At 43.0% G+C, this 21,687-nt stretch overlaps 1 protein-coding gene across 2 annotated transcripts in view; it reads right to left on the bottom strand.

Moving 5' to 3' along the window:
- ksr2 (kinase suppressor of ras 2) overlaps positions 1 to 21,687 on the bottom strand; it is a 490,636-nt gene that overhangs the window by 120,805 nt on the left and 348,144 nt on the right. For both annotated transcript variants that reach the window (XR_010977280.1, XM_068055178.1), the window contains exons 14-15: positions 14,257 to 14,308; positions 10,089 to 10,465 (exon numbers count right to left, since the gene is read on the bottom strand). Coding sequence is in view for 1 of the 2 variants with exons in the window: in XM_068055178.1 (XP_067911279.1) it covers positions 10,089 to 10,465; positions 14,257 to 14,308 (429 nt within the window). In the remaining variant the exon portion in view is untranslated. The remainder of the gene's footprint in view (positions 1 to 10,088; positions 10,466 to 14,256; positions 14,309 to 21,687) is intronic.

Genomic DNA, 21,687 nt, shown 5'->3' with positions numbered 1-21,687 from the left:
ATATGTTTGAAGGCTAAAGTACTCATGATACTAAGTGGTGATTTTTAAACACTGATAGGCTTCTAAAATGGCACATGTAGGTAGATGAAAAACACACAAAGATTACCTCAATCACTATGTAATGGTGTCATTGCAAATCAAACAGGAAAATTCCTTCAGATTGCTATTTCTCAGGGGAGAAAAGTGGAATATGTTTAAGATTTACTAGAATAGCAAACAGAGGAAATCTTTCCCCATGTTTCATATCAGTAACACACAGCGACCAGATGTAACTGCCAACAGACACCAACTAGGTGCTTATTTTCTCCCTAAATTTATGATATCGCTAACATATAGGAATCACAGGAAATCCTCCCAGAACATTTATAACATTGCCAGCACATACTGAACATAGACAGCTCTTCCACTGGGTTTATGCTATCACTAGCAAATAGCAACCAGCAGAAATATTCCCACATGGTGAGTAAACAATCGTGTGAAGCACATGGCACAACATATGTCAAGTGGGCACACCATAGGACAGAGCATGAGCTAGCACCTAATAGGAAATTAAAGATGTGGTAGGTTGTTATTACAGTTCAATCTGGCCAGAATTAGTTAATTTTTCCCAAGTCCTCTTGTTGGGTTACATACTCAGAAATGAGGCTAGAAATATTCAATTTTCTCAACTTCACTCTATTCTCTTGTAAGACTACCAGAATCAAATTCTCAGTTAATTTTAATATTGTGTTTAATGGGACATTATGGGCTGGATTTTGTTGTCCCATGCAGAAAATGGCAGCTGCCCCGCACGAGGCCCATGTCACCGTGATGATGGCTGGCAGCCACTTAACATATTGACGGCAGCACCCCCCCACCAAATCATGTGGCGGGGCGGCATTGGCGATGCCGTTCATGACGACACCTGATGCAAGAGCAGGTGCTGGTGTCATTTTTAAAAGGCTGCCAACCTTGCAAACAGTTCAACATAATGCAGAGTTGACCCTTTTCCCCCTTCCCCATACAAATCATGCAGAGTTCACCCCTTCCTCACATTGGTGGCACCAGCTTCTCCTGGGCGGGAAAGTGAAGGCATGTCAGTGCCGCACGATGAGCTCAAGATTGGAACTGAAGGTAAGATTGCGGCAAATTAAATTTAAATTTATGCAGAGAGGTATTTTAAATATTTAAAGTAAGGTCCCATCGCAGAGCGGCGGAGGTGCTGCTACAGAACCTCGCCGCCACTGGGAAGATCGGGCCCAGCAATCCTGGCACAGGCTCCGTGGTGGTCAGACTGAGAACAATATCCAGCCCTATGGGTGTTATCTATAACACATGCTTCTTTCAAACACATGAAAGCCTGGGCACCAAAGAAGCTGGAATGCACTAATAAATTTCTTTGTTGGCCTTTCATGCACTATTAATTTTCCTAAATGTTTAGAATGATGCAAAGCACCATTCTCACATAGAATTACATCACACTTACAGGACAGAAACAGGTCATTTGGCCCAACCGGTCTATTCTGGTGTCTATGTTTCACACGAGCCTCCTCCGACTCTATTTACTTCATCTCAACCTATCAACATATCTTTCTTTTATATTTTTCTGTACACCAGCCACTGTATTTGCCACTGCCACGTGGCATAAAGTCAGTGTTGGAAACAGTTAATGCATAATGTAAAAACAACTTATATTTATATAGTGCTTTCACATTCTGAGGACATCCTAAAGCACTTCACAGCCAATGAATTACATATAACATGCAGTCACCGTTGTTCTATAAATAAAAATGGCAACTGACTTGCACATAGCAAAATACCACAAACAGCAATGAGATAAATGATTGGTTGACCAATTTTTGATGGTGTTGATTGAGGGATGAATGTTGAACAAGAGACTAATAGAAATCCCTGTAATCCTTTGTAAAAGTGCAATGGGATCTTTTTCCCCCAAAACAGGGCCTTGTTTAAAGACAATGCAGCACTCCCTCTGTGTGCTGAAGTGTTGGCCCAGATTCAGATGTTTTTATAATTGTAATGCTCCTCCTGGTTCCACAAAAATATTAAAATATTCAAATGCAACACAGGCCTCAAAGTTTGTGGCAGCCTCCATTGTTTGGCTGCACCAAAAATTTAAGTCTACTCAGTGGACTATAAAGGACATCTATAATCCTTACTTTGAGTATTTTACCAGCTGTCATATGAATATGAACAGCAGAACCATACAAAGTGCTACTGTGAGACAAAGCATTTTACAGCAATCTTTCGCTCAACTCTAAACTATTTAATTCAATTTTTTTTTAAGCTAACAACTGATTATTCAATATAATGATAATTTTCTACAATATTAATATATGCCAGGAATTTCCTTGAAGCTTCTCTTAATCAGTCATTGTAAATTGTGCAGAAGATCAGTGGAAACCCAGTTTATGTGTGTATTTGTGTCGATGTTATGTTGAAGTAATGGTGGGGAGAAGACCTGATGAGGTCCCTGTGATAACGTTTTAGTAGCAAAGAGTACTTTGCACTTTGTGGAGCATTTGCAAATAGCATAACACAATTTTGTCAAAATGTATACTTATAAAGGTAATTGGACCATGTACTCAACAAAGTGGAACTTGTTTTATGGTTCGCATACAAGGGGTAATATCTGCTCATCACTTGATATGCAAAAGATATATTTCTTTATAAATGACATTTATTCAGGAAATTGTGGAACATGATTTATCAAACAATTCACTGAACATGCACTTGGCTGCTGCAGGCCTCACTAGTCAGGGCCCTAGCCCCTGCATCAGATGTTCTAGAATGGTAATTAAAATAAAAATGTGTGCCGCCTTGTGAAGCCGACTCAAAATCTTTATCAAATAGTGATAATGAGTAGCTCGTTTGGTCCTGCAGCTTCTCATCAAGGAATATGAGTCACCATCAAACAACTGTTAACAAAAGCCAAGAGAAAATAATGATCAGGGCTGTCAAATTTAATGCAAATTTTTCATTTATGTAAGTTGGCTCATGATGTATGACAACGCTCAAACTGCTAAGAGGATAATTATATTCCTCTGCATTGAAGGTTGGCAGTGATCTGTAATGAAACCTAATATCAATTCATCTTTTGCTTGCATTAAATATATATAATATATATGTGCTGTGCAAAAATTTACTGTCTTTTTTGCCGACATAACAACAATAACTACACTTCTAAAGCTGTAAGTGCTTTGTGATGTCCTCAGGATATGAAAGGCATTAGATAAATGCAAGATCTTTCTTTCTTTTATAAATGGATAAATGAAGAAAGGAAACAACACTACAGATTTTCAGTAGCTACAGGCTGAACTATCATTCCCAAGAAGAAAATAGATAACATAAGAATTCATGTCTGTTGCATTAAACGACAATATAAACCTATACAAGGACATGCGATGCTCACTGTGTGAGAAGTCTACCTGGTCTGTCAAAATCTTTCTCATGGCTTCAGTTGGGCAACTCAGTTGGAACAAGACAGGTTCACAAATACTTTTCAAAATTTTGTAAGGACAAAGAAAAATTAAATGTGTGTCTATTGGGGCATCACAGTGGCGCAGTGGTTAGCACCGCAGCCTCACAGCTCCAACGACCCGGGTTCAATTCTGGGTACTGCCTGTGTGGAGTTTGCAAGTTCTCCCTGTGACTACGTGGGTTTTCGCTGGGTGCTCCGGTTTCCTCCCACAGCCAAAGACTTGCAGGTTGATAGGTAAATTTGCCATTATAAATTGCCCCTAGTATAGGTAGGTGGTAGGGGAATTGAGGGAAGGTGGAGATGTGGGATTAATGTAGGATTAGAATAATGGTTGGCACAGACTCGGTGGGCCAAAGGGCCTGTTTCAGTGCTGTATCTCTAAAATAAAAAAATTAAACTTAAATTTATCACTGAATTGAGTGGTTCGGTCCATCCTTCAGAAAGCTGACCAGACACACTGGGCCTCAAGCTCTGGGTGGTCTGCTCCACCAGACGAATCGTGGCCAACTAGAGCTCCTAGCCACCCATGGTCCCTGCTGTAGACCCTATCCTGAACTGCAGAGACAGTTGGGGCCAGGAGTGGAGGTGGGTAGGAGCTAAAAATAGCCCCACAGGCTGGCGCACTGGTTCCCCAGCTCCATCCTGTCTCTGGGCCATATCTGCTGAGGTGGTATCTGGGGAGCAGCAGCAAGCCTACCCTCCCGCACTTGGCAGGTAGCAGGTTAGATTCATTAAGAGCCATTTGAGGTCAATTAAAGGTGGCGGACTGGAATTTTCCAGTCAGCTCCAGGCTCCCGCATGCAGTGGAGGGCCAGTGTAACTGCTTGGAGACGGCCTCCTGGCAGCAGACCAGGAATCCAGGCCTAAAGGCCCTTCCTGCCTGGGTGCAGGAGCAGCCAAATGGCCACCCTGTAGAGGGGTACCCATTTGCGCCCTCCACCAGTGGCTGCAAAAGCCATTTTTAATATAAGATTTAAAAAAGTTGGAGGGTGTCTCCATTTAGAAACAACCTCTCTCTTTCTTGCCTTTTATTGCACCCTGCTGCTCCTTTCAAGCTGGAAGGCCTCTGATTGGCCCTCCAGTTTCAAGAACACACCTGGCATCCTTAATTGGATGGCGAATCTGTCTCCAGGCCAATAAAGGGGGTGAACCCCACCCACCTAAAAGCACAATAAGTGGCTGTGTCCCTGTCACTTCCAGGGGTGGGTTCAGCACCCAGAAACAGTCCCAACCTCTGTTTCCTGCCTCCAGAAGGAAAATTCAGCCCAGGGTCACTAAACACTTGAGGTGGGCTACTGGCACCTGTAAAGGTGCATCAGCAGCATTTGTTTCAACTGAGGCCCAATTCTGCAGCTGCTAAAAAAATAGTCAATTCCCTCTGTGATTGATTCTTTTCTGTCTTCTGTATTTGTAGCGCCTTTACCATGCCCATAATTGGGGTAGGTTCCATTGAGACTATCAGAAAGCAGACTAGGCAGGAATGTGGTTGATTTAAGTAGTTGAGATGCACATTTTCCCTGCTGCACCTTTCTGCCTTTTGGATATGGATTTGCCAAGTGGACCTGTAACTTCTTACAATTCACTGGCAGCAGAATCAGTTCCACCATCCTACCTGATACTCTTGGGGCCCGATTTCAACTCTGATTAAGTGGATGGGTTTTGAATGAGTTAAAATCTCACTGCTTGGTGTTTGGCATTGCACTCACACCAGTTTTCCAGGTGGTTATGTCCATGTTCTTGAATATCCTGTGCATTCTTGGTGAAGCTCAATTTCAGTATAGTCCTGTCCTTATCAGTGATCTCTTCCCTGACCATGCCTCTCTGGTTACTGTCCATCAAACAATTCAAATGCTGACCATCCTGTTCTTGGAGTACTTCCCTGTAGATTCTTGGAGTCCCTTTCTATAAACAATCAATAAATATGGCAATGCTTCATCCCAGCCCTCAAGGTGCTGCTGCTCAGTGTATGTGCATAGCATAATATAAAAGCAAAATACTGCAAATGCTGGAAATCTGAAATAAAAACAAGAAATGCTGGAAATACTCAGCAGGTCTAGCAGCATCTGTGGAGACAGAAGCAGAGTTAACGTTTCAGGTCAGTGACCCTTCTTCAGAACATGTGCATAGCATGTTAGTGCACCATTAAACGTGTCTAGTTGGCTACTCATCTGAAAATGATACAGGATAAATCAAAGTTGTTTTATTTGGCTCTTCTGGGACCCAGATTAATGCTTCGAACAATGCAACAGCCATATCGTTGTTAATCGATTGCTGCTTGCGAGATATCCTGCACGGAGCCCTCAGCCCCCTTTCATTGGTGTCACATCAGAAGTAGAAGACTTCTCAACACATGGCCTGGCCACTGCCTCTGGAGCTGTGTGGGCTGAGCTTGACACAGCAGTCAATGCTTCCAGTACTCTCGTCTATGCTGGAGATTTAAACAATAATGGAATGATTGCATGGCAGTAATCTTATTGGTGGAGTTCCCTACATTTATGACTGTCGCCTGAAGATTACCATAAATTCATTGCTATATTTTGTTGATGCTCAGCCATACAGCATAAAAAAAACTCCATGCCAACTCAATGTTTTGTCTTTAGGTTAGTTTTAATGTTAAGCCCTTACCTCCAGCATATAGTGGAAGCTGGCACAACATTTCACAGGGTTGCTTTCTTTGTTTTAAAAACAAAATTATCTGACAAAGTTTTCCTTGAATAAGTTGAAGATCCTTCTATCATCTTCATCATAATAGCACAATCTGATGATGAATTTGATGCAATCTAAGCCACTGTGTCAGTTTTGTTTACATGAAGCCAGTGACTCTCTAACATTAACATTGCACTGAACACAAAAAAAATTTGACAAAAGTGCCACGTGCAATAGGCAAATAAGATGCAGTAACATGGACCATTTTTGAAAACTGTTTTTAGTGGGTTTTGTCTAATAAATGCAAACTCACTCATTGTCAATAACAACATATTGTACATAATTCATGAACACATCTGAAAATCTGACAGCTGATAGCGCAGTTGGCCCAAAAACGTGGCCATGCTCCATATGCACCCATGCTAGTACAGTGGCGGCCTGACTATGCCAGAATTCACATGCAGCTGTTGGGGAGTTGGTAGGGGGTCCGGGGGAATGTGGAAACTGGGAGAGCAACTGCTTCCAAAGTCCTGTTACATCCTTAAAAGGAAGGCAGTTTTTCTTTGAACACTGACATATTGTACAGCATGGCTGGAGGAGCTCCCAGAATACCTTCTTCAATTAAGAGAGTCCGGACTTTTCATTGGCGGAGCTGTCTCCGAGGAAAGCAGTAGTTTTTGAGGAAGAGGTAAATCACCCAGTAGAGACACTGTACAAGAAATGTGGCAGAAAGTACCCAGTCATGTCAATAATGCCTCCTCAGTAATATAAAAGCAAAATACTGCGGATGCTGGAAATCTGAAACAAAAACAAGAAATGCTGGATTCACTCAGCAGGTCTGGCAGCATCTGTGGAAAGAGAAGCAGAGTTAACGTTTCGGGTCAGTGACCGAAGAAGGGTCACTGACCCGAAACGTTAACTCTGCTTCTCTTTCCACAGATGCTGCCAGACCTGCTGAGTGAATCCAGCATTTCTTGTTTATGCCTCCTCAGTATATTGGTCATGAAAGCATATTAGATTAAAAAAAAGTCTTTGGATTCAGGAAGAGTAACAACAGTATTGGGTACCAAGTCAAAATAAGCAGATAGCTGTATTATGCTCATGCCAAGCACTCAGTTCCCAGATGCTGCCACATTTTCAGGGCAACCATCAATGCACTAGGCCCACCTCCCACTCCTTCAACCTCCTAAATATCTGAAGCTGCACCTCCATCATAATAGCTTTTAATGTATTAGGCTTCCTTTAACTCATATAATTCTATTTTTTATTTTCCCAGCAAACATACTGTACATTTCTTAGAACTATCAGAGCTTTCTGCTCATCCTGACATATTAGGTGGAAGCTTCAGATTGGAATGCTGCTCTTGTTACTTCCTAATATTCAAAGGGTTCTTTTTTCAAAGAAGGCTGCACATAACTATCAGCACAGAACGGTACTAGTGGCTTGTAATGAGTCAGTAACATAAACGTTCAATGTGGTGGTAAATTTAACCACATCAGGCAAGGTTGTTCCTGTGCTGGATGTCACCCAGAGGTCTGGCTCAGTAAATGACACAATTCGGTGACTGCCTTGTTATTTAAGAATTTTCATTCATTAAAATGAGTGAAAAATCTGCCTCGCTAAACCAGTCACCCACGCCCAAAAAGATAGGCAGACTCCTCAATCAAAGCTATAGTTCCCCATGAACATTAAACAGATAGAAAGTCTCTTGTGCCATCTTGTTGTGGCTTATTCCTTCGGCTTTGTACTTTGCAAAATTAATAGCCAGATTAGCAACTAACACTGAATCAAAACTAATATTTGGAAAGATTTGTTGGAGCAGTGTCATGCCATCTATGAGCCACTCAGCCTAAACTGGGATCAAATCTGTCAAAAGCAGATGACTTGCGCTGCTGCTGCTGAAGGACTGGCCATGGCCAGTAGTGTGATGTGCAGGTAGCAGTTCTGAGTTATATTGCTAGCTGTGGGTCACGCTGAGCACAGCATCAAACAAGGTCTGCATGTCCATACATGCTGCACGTGCAGATGTTCGCTCCTCAGCTGGCAAAATTTAATGTTAAGAGATAACGGGCTGGATTTTACCAGCCTTGTAGAGACGGTTTGGGAGGCAGGGGGTGGCATAAAATGGCGAGGGAAGGAAGGGCATGGTGAGCCTGTTGCCTTCCTGATGCTATGAAATTATACCAGGGCAGGGAAGGTCGAAAATAGCCTTCCTGCCCAGAGGCCAACTGATGCCCTTAAGTCATCAGTTAAGGGCCACTTCAGGGCCTTTTCCCACGCCGCTAGTATTTTACCAATGGCGGGAGGGGGACCCTCCTGATCAGGCACCCTGGAGCCCACAGAGGGCCTTCCGGCAGCATGGGTGGCCTCCGCTGAAAGACTCCAGCTCCACCTTCACTAACGACCACCCCCATCCCTCGCTGAGAGTGCGCGACCCCACTTATCTTAATTCCTGGTCCTCCTCCAAGGCTGCTGCTCCAGGCTTGCTGTAGCATCAGCAGTGGCCACTGCTCCTCGGATTGCTGAGCTCCCGGCCCTCTGATTGGCCAGCAGCCCTTGGGGCGGGACCTTGTCCCTTAAAGGGGACAACACCCCGATGGCGGGCAGTTAATTGCCTGCCCACCGTTGAATTCAGCCGGGCATCCAACAAATAGCTGAGGTGGGAGTCCCCTGTTTTCCGGTCCATTGCCAAGACCCCTGCTGCCGAAATCAAATTCAACCCAACTTGTGGGAGGATGCTTCTCTCAACATTAAATATATCACACCAATTTTTAATGTTCCCAGGAGGTCCAATGCAGTTTTGTTTCAGGTTAGAATTATACACGGCTTATTGAGACCCCCGAGTAGTGCGGACCATCTACCTCCTGGTTTCATGGCACTTAGCAGTCAGATTGCCTCCAGAATCATGTTTAGTACTGCTTCTCTCACAGTGAATACGACACAAAAACTTTAAGAGGCCTTAAAATCAAAATTCCCACAGATTTAGGGCGGCACAGTGGCACAGTGGTTAGCACCGCAGCCTCACAGCTCCAGGGACCCGGGTTCGATTCTGGGTACTGCCTGTGTGGAGTTTGCAAGTTCTCCCTGTGACCGCGTGGGTTTTCGCCGGGTGCTCCGGTTTCCTCCCACAGCCAAAGACTTGCAGGTGATAGGTAAATTGGCCATTGTAAATTGCCCCTAGTGTAGGTAGGTGATAGGGAATATGGGGTTACTGTAGGGTTAGTATAAATGGGTGGCTGTTGGTCAGCACAGACTCGGTGGGCCGAAGGGCCTGTTTCAGTACTGTATCTCTAAATAAATACCCTTAGAGAGTTGCAACTATTAACCACGTTAAGTTTCTATTTATTCAGCAAGTATCATATATGAAATGAGGTCTGGCTGGCTGATTGACGATAACCTGTTCAGAATGACTCCCATTTTTCAGAAGTCATGGTTTGAATGTGGTATGAGGAAGTTATTCCAAGGTCTATGGTACCTATATTGATCTTTAGCCTGAACTTTGACTCTTACAATGTAAACGACAGACTGTTTACATACTTGTGTGACCTCATCTTAATTTTCATTATAGTTGAATGAAATGAAAAGGAAAAAGTTAACCTTTGTTACTTGTCCATCATTCTCATTGAGTCTCATGCTCGACATTGAGACTATGGTAAGGCAAGGCAGAACATAGGATAAACAACACCATAAATTAGTCTGTGAAGCCTCAAACAAGTGAAAGGCAACTTCCAAGTGGAGATATTTATCACATCAAATAGCACTCCATGATATATTTATTAAAACTTCTGTTTCAACCGAAAAGAAAATTGAGACGAGTGCTTTTGAACCCCCAAAAATTAACTGAAGCTGTTTTGTGATTGTATTTTGTTATTGCAATATCACACGTATGGGAACAGGATTTTTAAAAAATCTTGTCTCTTCCTTATCTAAACGACAAAATAAGTTATATTAAACCATCACTTACCTGGTGATAATAGCTAAGTGAGGGGGACTCATACAGGCTCCCATAAACAGTACCACATTCTCATGTCGGGTTTGTCTATATGCCATCACTTCCCTTTTGAAAAGTTTTAGATGGTCCTCATTGTCCCTTTCAATATCAATCAAACGGATTGCCACCTCTCCATGCCAACGACCATGATAGACTTTACCAAAGCGTCCTTTGCCTATGAGTTCTCCAATTTCTAGTTGCTCAAATGGGATGTCCCATTCCTGCAGGAAAATGCTGGTTTGACTTGCTTTTCGTGGAAAATTACGAGCTGACAACAGTGAAAGATTCATCTCCTCAAAATCATCTTCAGAACCATCTGACTTATAAGCCTCATCATTTGCATCTTCATTCTAAGAAAACAAAATGAGTTTCAATCAATTAACTTGCAATGTGTATCTAGCTTCTAACGGTAACATGTAACAACAGAGCTAAGAAGTTTCCAAGTGTGCTTGCTACATTGTACACATGATTACCATTAAAACCAAGTAGTTTCCACATGTATTTTTAATAAGTAAATCCAAAATGTTCCACATAATGACAGCTAGTTCTTCAATTCAAATTGATAAAAGCTTTTGCCTTTTATTACCGTATTTATCAATCCATTTCAGTCTTCGTCTCACTCATGCTTTTTTGAATATCCATAATGAAAATGTGAGTCTAATTTTAAGCAATCAGATGATGTCTTGAAATATAAAAGTAAGGCTTTGGCATTCATTGGAACCTTAATTATGAACAGACATTCATCCTTGTACATATTATTTTATATCATTTTGGTTGTTTCAATGTAGTGGGTTTAATTCTCAGGCATTTTCTGTGCCAACAGCAGCTGTCAGCACAGATGCTGAGCCTTAGTGAATCTCAAGTCCTTGCTGTGAAAGGGTAATGATGTGATAATCACATAAGGACATTACCGACTAGTCCTCTATCTGTTTATTGAGAAATGTTCCACAGTTGATTGTCAAGCTACAAAAGGGGTGGGTAGGTGCACAATTCGACACCATATGTAGTAGTAGAGAAATGTTCATTCTCATAACATGGATACTTCAGGCCAATTTCAGGAATCTTCCTCTTTTGTATTAATCTCCATCTGTAGCCAACACTCAAGAGCATAAAAGATTTGGTGATATCTGTTTTCCTGATAAATATACACCTGAACGATGGAAACTAGAATTCCTATCTCTAACATCTTATTCTTTTTTTCTTTTAGGCTCTGCTTTTGTGCAAATATGACCTTTTGACCACCTCTTTTATGTTCATTTCACTTTTCATTTTGAATTGTGTTGTGTAATGTTAGTAAGGAATACATTAACATGTTAATATGAAATTCCTTTGCTGTTTCAACGAAGATGTTAACTTGTTTATGTTAAAGCAAAATGTGTTTTAAATGGATTAACAACTAGACTTAAAGATCAGATAGAAGAATTTCATCGAAACACGTTAACCTTCCCAGTGTGTATTTACCAACTATGAAAACCAGCACATTCCAAAGCCATCACAAACATATTATATGTGGTCTTTACCTGTTGATTTCTCATCTATTGCGCTTTGCTGCAAATAAGCTCAATTTGGGGATTGTAGCAGTTCTTGTGAAGTTCGTATTGTTTCTGCAGAGAGGACACTGTGTGCTGGCTTGAGTCATCAGCAACTAGTACAATCAATCTGTTAACACGGTGCTGCCTTATTTTACATGCTTGAAAACAGACTTCCTGCACCAATGCTGTGTGCTCATTTTCTTACTGTCACAATCAAGCAGCCATTTTTGGTAATAGGAGATGCCTGATTTTTACAGTATAAAATGATGAACCAGCACATTAATGGAGTTATTCCCATGTTCTAAGCTATTGATTCTCAGGGTGCCTGAAGGCAGGGAGCCAACAATTGTAGCAATTTAATTTAAAACACACTAAGTAGTTTTCTGATATGGCTACAGTTGATTATATAAATAAAAGCAATTTTGTAAATACAAAGCAAGATTTAGATTTGCTGTAAAGCTTCAAAGAAACTAGCAGATGTCCTGTGGTGTTGCTCATTGATAGTCTTGGACCTGGGGCACGGTTGTGATGTTTCGCTGCTCTAATAGGCAAATCCAGGTAATTGTAACCATTTACAATCTGTTAAGGTTAGTAATAGCACCATAGCAACTCCTTGTAAATTTCAGGATACAGCCAATAAATAGCTTTCCGTTTTTAAGATTATTTTACATCTTAACAATATGTTGCACTGCAGATATCACATGTTGGATTTAACAGGCAAGCACAAGACCTTGAAAAATATACTGCAGATGTTCCAAGGCATCGCTGATAGAAAACAGCTGGACCTAAAATTCACTGTCAATAAGTGTGTTCTCAATGAACTGCAATGGGGTAGGTATGACAGAGAGAGTACGACAGGAAATAAGCGTCAACTATAATCAAAATTTTACTCACACATCTAAGGGAGGCCCTGCAGTATTGCTCACAGTGGGTTGTATGATGTTTTATAAGGACAGGAGTGTTTAAAATGATGTGATGCTCAATAAGGCTATAAAAATGAATAGAATTCTAGCTTTTACCTCACCAGGATGCTGCCTGGTATGAGGAAATAAAAATATGAAGAAACACTTGGGAAACTGGGTCCTTTTTTTGTTTGAGCAATGCAGAATATGGAGTGATATAATAGATGGTTCTTAAATTATGAAAGGTTGGGATAGGGCCAATCAAAGAAGAAAGTATCCAGTCACTGAGAGGTTAAAACTGTGGAGCTGTGGGTAAAAGATTATCTGCAAGACATTTAAAAAAGAGGGCAGATGAATTTTTTTCATTCTAAGAGTTGAAAGGCTGTGGAATTCATTTCCAGACTTACTAGTTAAGGCAGTAACTATGTCAATGCTCAAGGTTATTTGGGGAGGTGGATAAAGGAAGAAGGGCTGGAAGAAATGTGTGTCTGAGCCAAAAAAACAGCAAAAAATTTGCCTGGAATAAATTTTTGCTATACTTAATTGTGAAGTGAGACAGGAAATGATGCACATGCTTAATGATGCCAATTAATTTTCCATTTCTTTCTGATAGTGTTGACTTATGCTGAAGTATGCTTCCACAGTGATGGCAGCCCTCCAGTACCTCATTCAGGTGTAATTTTTCATGTGTGAGCACCATAAGTATGAGACAGTGAGTACTAGCAGGGGGTGGGAAGACAGCATTATAGTCAAGCCTGATGGTATTCTCATCCAGTATCAGCACTTTCCAGCAAGATTCAGGGATTTCTGATTTTTGTTTTCCACTGAACTGAATAAAAACTCAGAACATGTAGTTCAGAATAGTTCAAATATATTGCTTTCATCAGAACAATCTGCAATTTGACTTTACGCGCCTATACTTGTGAGTGGCCTACTTAGGCAATCATTCCTTTTCCTAGCCTATCATTGTCAAACTGTTAGTTCTAGCTACAAAACTTGCAATGGTTCAATGCAAATCACCTTACACAGAGGTTAGAACTGGGGTAGAAATTATTCTTTCTTGGTAATACAAAATGTGTGTTATTGCATAGTCTTTAATGGAACTGAATAATCGTGGGTGGGGGGGGGCGGGGGTGGTGGGGGAATAACAGGTGGCCGGTGCATACTGCCTGTTTTGTGCTAAGCCCCAAGGTGGCTTTCTCCCCCACTGAGACTAACTGTAGTTCTCTCATTTTCCATCACAGTTCAGATGAGCTAATGAGCTAACGCAACACAGTCCAAGGATTGAAACTGGGACCTTCCTAGTGAAGTGTATTTTAGTTCCACACTTGATTCATTTATTAGTTAAACCATAGAGGAAGAAGCACAGCTTATATTAACTTAATTTAACAGAGCCACGCGTATTTATACAAGAGCAAAATTTAATTTCTTCTCTATCAACATTCAAACAGTTGAACCTAGATTCTCGACTTGTTTATTTTCAATCATCAGTGTTAAAATAAATAAATTAACATTGAGGTTACAATACTGCCGATCAGAAAATCTCAACTTAGTTTCCTAAATTTATTAATTTTATTGATACTTATTCTCAAATGAAATCTCTGAATACATTGATTATTCTTTAGTTGTCCTGCTGCTTAAATTTCATGGATCAGGACATTAGCTTCAAGAGGTCAGTTAATCTTTTTTTAATCACTTCCAACTTACCTCTGAAATGGGCTCATTCACTTCCACTCTAAGTGGGGGAGGTCCTTCACTTCTGAAAAAACAATTATGTTTTAGTACAGTCTGGTAGTTCGAATAAAGTGCATGCAAACAAAAAAAAATCAAAGTGCAAAACCAATTCTGCACAATAGACACAAATTATGCAGGGGTGGGTTTGACAAATTAGTACTCCTGTAAGAGCTTTACATGCCTCATACAATTTCAATCATTAATTTTAATGAATGGAAAGCTGCCTGGGGCTTCCTATATGAATGCTCAAATTTCTATTATACACTGTCAGTGCATGAAACTCTGTACAAGGATGTCTAATTGATAGTCTACCCCAGTTAATTCCAATACATTTTCATGCAGGAGAGCGGCTGATGTGCAACATATTGACTTAAATGTGCTGTCCCCAAATAAATGAGTTTCCTCTATTGGGCTGAGTTTCCCCAACTAAGTTGTTGTGAAGCAGTGGTGAAGGGGTGGGTGGGGGTGCGTATCTGCTCAATGGTGAGCTGTTAACCCAGAGAGAGAAAGCTAGAGGTGACTTATTCTCTTGCAAACAGAATAAATCTGGCTAATACCCTGTGATTCTGCTATCACACTGCAGAGATTTAATGAATGTACAATGAACATGATATATTGCGAGAAGTTAATATAAATGTTCAATAGGATGGCTGGGCATTTCCAGTTAGAACCCGAGGAATATTTGGAAAGTAAAAAAAAAAAAATCTGTATTGCCATTATAAGAAGGGATATAATGAGCCATTGTAATAGACTTAGCTTGAGTACTATTTAGGCAGCCTACCTCCCACCCCTCACAACACCATTAAGGAGAAAGTAACATATTCTGCAAATTTTGTAGACTGGGTGAAGTGACTCTTGAGAAAATGGTTAACTGAAATGATTAAAATCTGGCAGAACTGTGGAGAATATGATTCCAATTCTGACCTCTTTGGTACCATACAGTACTGCTGCCTGTTGTTTGGTCTGTCCCACTTACTATTGTGGCTCGTGGCTGGCTAATGTTAGATTATCACTGCAAGTACGGCAACATAATTGACTTTCTCAGCTCTCACAACTGGCGACAATAGCTTTAGGCTGAGGAGATCACTGATTCAGTATGCAAACACAACAGTTGTGAAACTCAGCATACAGATACAACAACTGAGTCTCATGGTTGACTATGCTGTCTGCCTGCCTCAGTGATCCCCCTAACCTATTGGCATTTCACTCAACTAGGGTTGTCAACCCTCCAGGATTGTCCTGGAGTCTCCTGGAATTAAAGATTCATTTCCTGGACGCTCCTTCCAGTCACCATGGAGAAAAATCATGAGGGCACTAAAGAAAATGTGTTTTCCCCCATTTCCTTTGAGCACTTTATTCTTCTTTTTTCTTTTCTTTTGGGCCTCCTTATCTCGAGAGACAATGGATATGCGCCTGGAGGTGGTCAGTGGTTTGTGAAGCAGCGCCTGGAGTGGCTATAAAGGCCAATTCTGGAGTGACAGGCTCTTCCACAAGTGCTGCAGAGAAATTTGTTTGTCGGGGCTGTTGCACAGTTGGCTCTCCCCTTGCGCCTCTGTCTTTTTTCCTGCCAACTACTAAGTCTCTTCGACTCGCCACAATTTAGCCCTGTCTTTATGGCTGCCCGCCAGCTCTGGCGAATGCTGGCAACTGACTCCCACGACTTGTGATCAATGTCACACGATTTCATGTCGCGTTTGCAGACGTCTTTATAGCGGAGACATGGACGGCTGGTGGGTCTGATACCAGTGGCGAGCTCACTGTACAATGTGTCTTTGGGGATCCTGCCATCTTCCATGCGGCTCACATGGCCAAGCCATCTCAAGTGCCGCTGACTCAGTAGTGTGTATAAGCTGGGGGTGTTGGCCGCTTCAAGGACTTCTGTGTTGGAGATATAGTCCTGCCACCTGATGCCAAGTATTCTCCGAAGGCAGCGAAGATGGAATGAATTGAGACGTCGCTCTTGGCTGGCATACGTTGTCCAGGCCTCGCTGCCGTAGAGCAAGGTACTGAGGACACAGGCCTGATACACTCGGACTTTTGTGTTCCGTGTCAGTGCGCCATTTTCCCACACTCTCTTGGCCAGTCTGGACATAGCAGTGGAAGCCTTACCCATGTGCTTGTTGATTTCTGCATCTAGAGACAGGTTACTGGTGATAGTTGAGCCTAGGCAGGTGAACTCCTGAACCACTTCCAGAGCGTGGTCGCCAATATTGATGGATGGAGCATTTCTGACGTCCTGCCCCATGATGTTCGTTTTCTTGAGGCTGATGGTTAGGCCAAATTCATTGCAGGCAGACGCAAACCTGTCGATGAGACTCTGCAGGCACTCTTCAGTGTGAGATGTTAAAGCAGCATCATCAGCAAAGAGGAGTTCTCTGATGAGGACTTTCCGTACTTTGGACTTCGCTCTTAGACGGGCAAGGTTGAACAACCTGCCCCCTGATCTTGTGTGGAGGAAACTTCCTTCTTCAGAGGATTTGAACGCATGTGAAAGCAGCAGGGAGAAGAAAATCCCAAAAAGTGTGGGTGCGAGAACACAGCCCTGTTTCACACCACTCAGGATAGGAAAGGGCTCTGATGAGGAGCCACCATGTTGAATTGTGCCTTTCATATTGTCATGGAATGAGGTGATGATACTTAGTAGCTTTGGTGGACATCCGATCTTTTCTAGTAATCTGAAGAGACCACGTCTGCTGACGAGGTCAAAGGCTTTGGTGAGATCAATGAAAGCAATGTAGAGGGGCATCTGTTGTTCACGGCATTTCTCCTGTATCTGACGAAGGGAGAACAGCATGTCAATGGTCGATCTCTCTGCACGAAAGCCACACTGTGCCTCAGGGTAGACGCGCTCGGCCAGCTTCTGGAGCCTGTTCAGAGCGACTCGAGCAAAGACTTTCCCCACTATGCTGAGCAGGGAGATTCCACGGTAGTTGTTGCAGTCACCGCGGTCACCTTTGTTTTTATAGAGGGTGACTTTATTAGTTATAACAATATTAGAGATGCGAGGAAAAAGACTGATTTCTGACAGTAAAGAATTACCCAATTGAGTACTGGAGAGACGGGTCGCTTTCCAATTGGAAGGTGATGTGGATATTTAATTAGAATTACCTAGAGTTCTACAACACAAAAATAGGCATGTGGCATAACAGGTCCATGCCAGTGTTTATCCTCCATACAATACCTCCTCCCACCCCTTACTTTTAGACTCTTCCCAAGTGGAAATATCTTCTCTACATCTACCCTATTAAACCCTTCATGATTTTAATGACCTCTATCAGGTCACCTCTCAGTCTTCTCCTTTCTAGAGAAAAGAATCACAACCTGTTCAGTCTTTCCTAATATGTATAACCTCTTAATTCTGGTATCATCCTTGTAAAGAAATTCAGCCTAGAAAAAACTCTCAGAAGTTCAGAAAAAAATTGCATTCGTCCAAAAAAGCTAAATTTAAGACTAAGGAAATTGCTGATTTTTTTTTTTAAAGCTTTCATGGAATGTGAGCGTTGCCGGCAAGGCCAGCATTTGTTGCCCATCCCTAGTCCTTCTTGAGAAGATGGTGGTGAGCCACCTTCTTAAATCATTGCAGCACATGTGGTGTAGGTACACCCACAGTGCAGTTAGGAAGGAAGTTCCAGGCTTTTGACCCAGTGACAATGAAGGAATGGCGATACATTTCCAGTCAGGATCGTGCATGGCTTGCAGGGGAATTTGCAGGTGGTGGTGTTCTCATGCGTCTGCTGCCCTTGTCCTTCTGGGTGGTAGAAATTGTGAGTTGTGAAGGTGCTGTCGAAGGAGGCTTGGCAGGTTGCTGCAGTGTATCTCGTAGATGGTACACATTGTTGCCACTGTGCGCTGGTGGTGGAGACAGTGAATCTTTAATTTTGTGTACACGGAGCCAATCAAGCGGGCTGCTTTGTCCTGGATTGTGTCAAACTTCTTGAGTGTTGTTGGAGCTGCACTCATCCAGGCAAGTGGAGAGTATTCCATCACACCCCTCACTTGTGCCTTGTAAAGGTCAGACTTTGAAGAGTCAGGAGATGAGTTACTTGCCACAGAATTCCCAGCCTCTGACCTGCTCTTGTGGCCACAGTATTTACATGGCTGGTCCAGTTAAGTTTTTGGTTAATGGTGACCCCCAGGATGTTGATGGTGGGGGAATTCAGCGATGGTAATGCTATTGAATGTCAAAGGGAGATGGTTAGATTTTCTCTTGCTGGAGGTGGTCATTGCTTGGCACATGTGTGGCACGAATGTTACTTCTAGATCTAGTGTAGAATGCGAAGGTATTTGGTATGAACACTGGACTTTGTAACATGATTATGTTTTAGAAACTGTGATTTTCAGAAGTTTAAGATGGAGTCTGACATCCACTCTGCTCAAGGACAAGACAGAAATCTTGGTTACCAGGACAGCAGAGAACACAGATCAAAGACCTTTTTTTGAAAAAAACAAAGACTGCAGGGGTAACACCTAAAGGACAATTGGTTTCATCCTCCCAGACATTCGGATCATAAATAAGAAGGCAGTGACTCTGAGAATGCAAATGTACCAGGCAGCTGTTAACACCTGGAAACCAAGGAAGGCCCAGGTGACTCTGCGAAACCAGACTTCTGGACTTTGCATATTGGAAAAAGACATTTGATTCCAGATAAATTTAACAGATTTTCTGAGGGCAGAGAAGCTGTTAGAAAGGAAACCAGCAGTGGCAGCCTCAGAGCAGGCTGTAATAAAAGAAGACAACCAGTGGTGGCAGGCTAAAGGGAGAGAAAGGGAACACCTGCTCTCAGAGAAGACTGATACGGCAAAAGGCTGCAAAAACCAGAACCTGTTTGGAAAGTTGAAGTTGAAGTAAAAGCCCAACAGGGTCACCAGGAATCACCTTATTCATGGACATCCAGGTTGGAAGTGCTCGGAGAAGTGAGCGAAGAGGACATTTACTTTGAGTAAGGTCTGGGAGATCCAACCCATTGCAACTGGGAGGAGTTTGGGACTTTTAACCGCAATGGATTTCGCCACCAAAAAGGACTGTGTAACGTACAAGTGTGGTGTGAGGTTTTCAAGTATTTGAATAATTAAAGAAAACGCTTTCTCTGTAATTTGGGGTAAAAGCTACTTACGAAGTACTATTTAGTTAACGCGAATTTCTTTTAGTTTAGTTGTTATAATAAACGTCTTAAAACATGAAGTCTTGTCGTGTAATACTTAAAATTGATTTGGGGGTTCATATCTCATATTTTTAACGTTAACAGTCTCCCTGAGGTCGTAGCAGTATTGAAGGCTGTTTTAAAGAATAATGGATGTGAATACTGAAAATCCAAAGACTTGAGAGTCGACTTCCAACAATTCAGTCATTTTCTTTGTGCTAGCGATTGCCTCTTGTTGTATTCTTTATCTTTATATGTGGATGTTATTTTTAATATATGGAGGTCTTCTTCGTAGACAGTCCCTCGGGTTCAAGGATGACTTGCTTCCACTCTGGTTTAATGGGTTCTGAGATGATTGATAAGTCCAATGCGTGATCTGCAGATTCTGCCACGAGGGGCAGGCAGTGTTTGAAGGGTCAGGTAGCTTAGTCCGCCTCACCTTCACACACATTCCAATGATGCCAGCCTCGCATCTAGCTCCCGTTGCTTCCACATACCTCCAACTATTCAGCTGTGCAGGCACATCACCCAAAAATAGTGCTACATAATCACTGGCATTCTGCCCTCTCAAATCCACTGTCACTGAGAACACTGAGGATCATGGGCTTTCTCAACTTCCTGCCCTCATCTTGCTAGCTGGCATGATGAGAAAGCTGTATATGGTGTTACCATAGACCTCCTGCTTTCCTCCTCACCCACCTTCATTCACCCCAAGCTTCCACTTTCCAATTTCCCAGTTTCAGACACTCAGGAACTGTCACCTGTTCAGCCACAGCATAACCAGGAGGAAGTGAGACAGCAATAGCACAGCACTTATGAAGAGGCCCTGTCACTTCATCTGACACTGGCAGCCAGTAGCTCAGATACTGGCACTGCACGTACCTTAGAAGAAACTGTAGTGTCAGGATCTGCATGTAGTGAGTGGGCTGCAGGCAGGCCGGGGGAAAGGATAGTTTATGTGCCAGTTCACCAGAGAATGAGGCTGCAGACAAGTTCTGCTACAGGAAACTGAGATGGTGACCTAGATAGGCAGCATACAGTAGAACGCTGATGAGGATGTACATTGAGATTCTGGGTGCATTGGTTTTCCTACCAGACAGCCTCCTGTCACTGTCAAGGAGCATGGAAGGGTCTAGCTCCAACTTGGCAGAGGGCATCGCACAAAGCTTGCCCACTCTGCAGCTTCTGCTCCATCTCCCTGTCATGTTGTAGACCCAGAGGCACTGCAACTGCAGCCCCACACCTGTTGCAGTTTTTTTGTGGACAGGCCACCAAATCCTCTGCAGCAACACCCTCTGCCAAATCCAGGAACTCACCACAGCACCTCCGAGAACACTCCACAGTACTTCCAGAGACTTTGCAAGAGAAGTTATTCTAAATTATCTCACCTGCAAGTTGGGTGCCTAGCACTTTAAATAAGACTAGTTCTGGAGCCCCCTTGCAGCTGAATGCGTGGCAGAACTTCAAATCAGCTGGTAGGGGTCAGTAACACTGTGACAGCACTAATTCAAGACCAAGACAAGCCTCATTCCAAATCCAGACCCATCTTAGAAAGCACCCAGTTTGCACGAGGACTCTTGACTATGGTGGCAAAGTAGCAACAAGAATGCATTGGCTGGAATTTTGTGGGCCCCCGAGGTGAGGTCGGAGGCAGAGGGGCACATGGAGTATTGTGACGGGTGGCAGAGGGCCCGTCGTTAAGCAATCTTCCCGGGGGTGGGATAGGCCGATGAGAGCCTTTATGCCCAGAGGCCAATTGAGGCCTTAAGTGGCCCATTAATGGCCAACTAAGGGTCTCTTCCTGCCACTGCTGGGATCTTACCAGTGGCAGGGGGTCTCTGCCATGCGGGAAGGTTGCCTTGTAACAGGTGGCGCACTCCCTGCGGGCTTGGGGTAGGGTGAGGGGGGGGGGTCCCTCCTCCAAGGGGAATCTGTGACCAGGGAGGATGCCGCTGGGGACCACTTCAGCCCCCGGGACACCCCTCTCCCTGGACTGCATGACCACCCCCTCGCGCTCCCCTCGCCGGGCCTTCCGTACTGGCCTCTGTGACCCTGCCTTACCTACCTTTGGTCCAGGGTTCCAGCATTGGGCACAGGTCCGAGGCCTCTGCAGTACCGGCAGTGGCCACTGTTCCCGGTGGCGCTGCTCATACTGCTGAGCTGCTGGCCCTCTGATTGGCCCACAGCTCACAGAGGCGGGATCCCAGTCTTTAAAGGGACAGAGATCCCTGCTCATGAAACTTTGATGTAAAAAGACTGGAGG

Source organism: Heterodontus francisci, chromosome 23, assembly GCF_036365525.1.
Source record: "Heterodontus francisci isolate sHetFra1 chromosome 23, sHetFra1.hap1, whole genome shotgun sequence".
NCBI classification, from domain to species: Eukaryota; Metazoa; Chordata; class Chondrichthyes; order Heterodontiformes; family Heterodontidae; genus Heterodontus; species Heterodontus francisci.
This window is presented reverse-complemented; position numbering and strand designations above follow the sequence as displayed.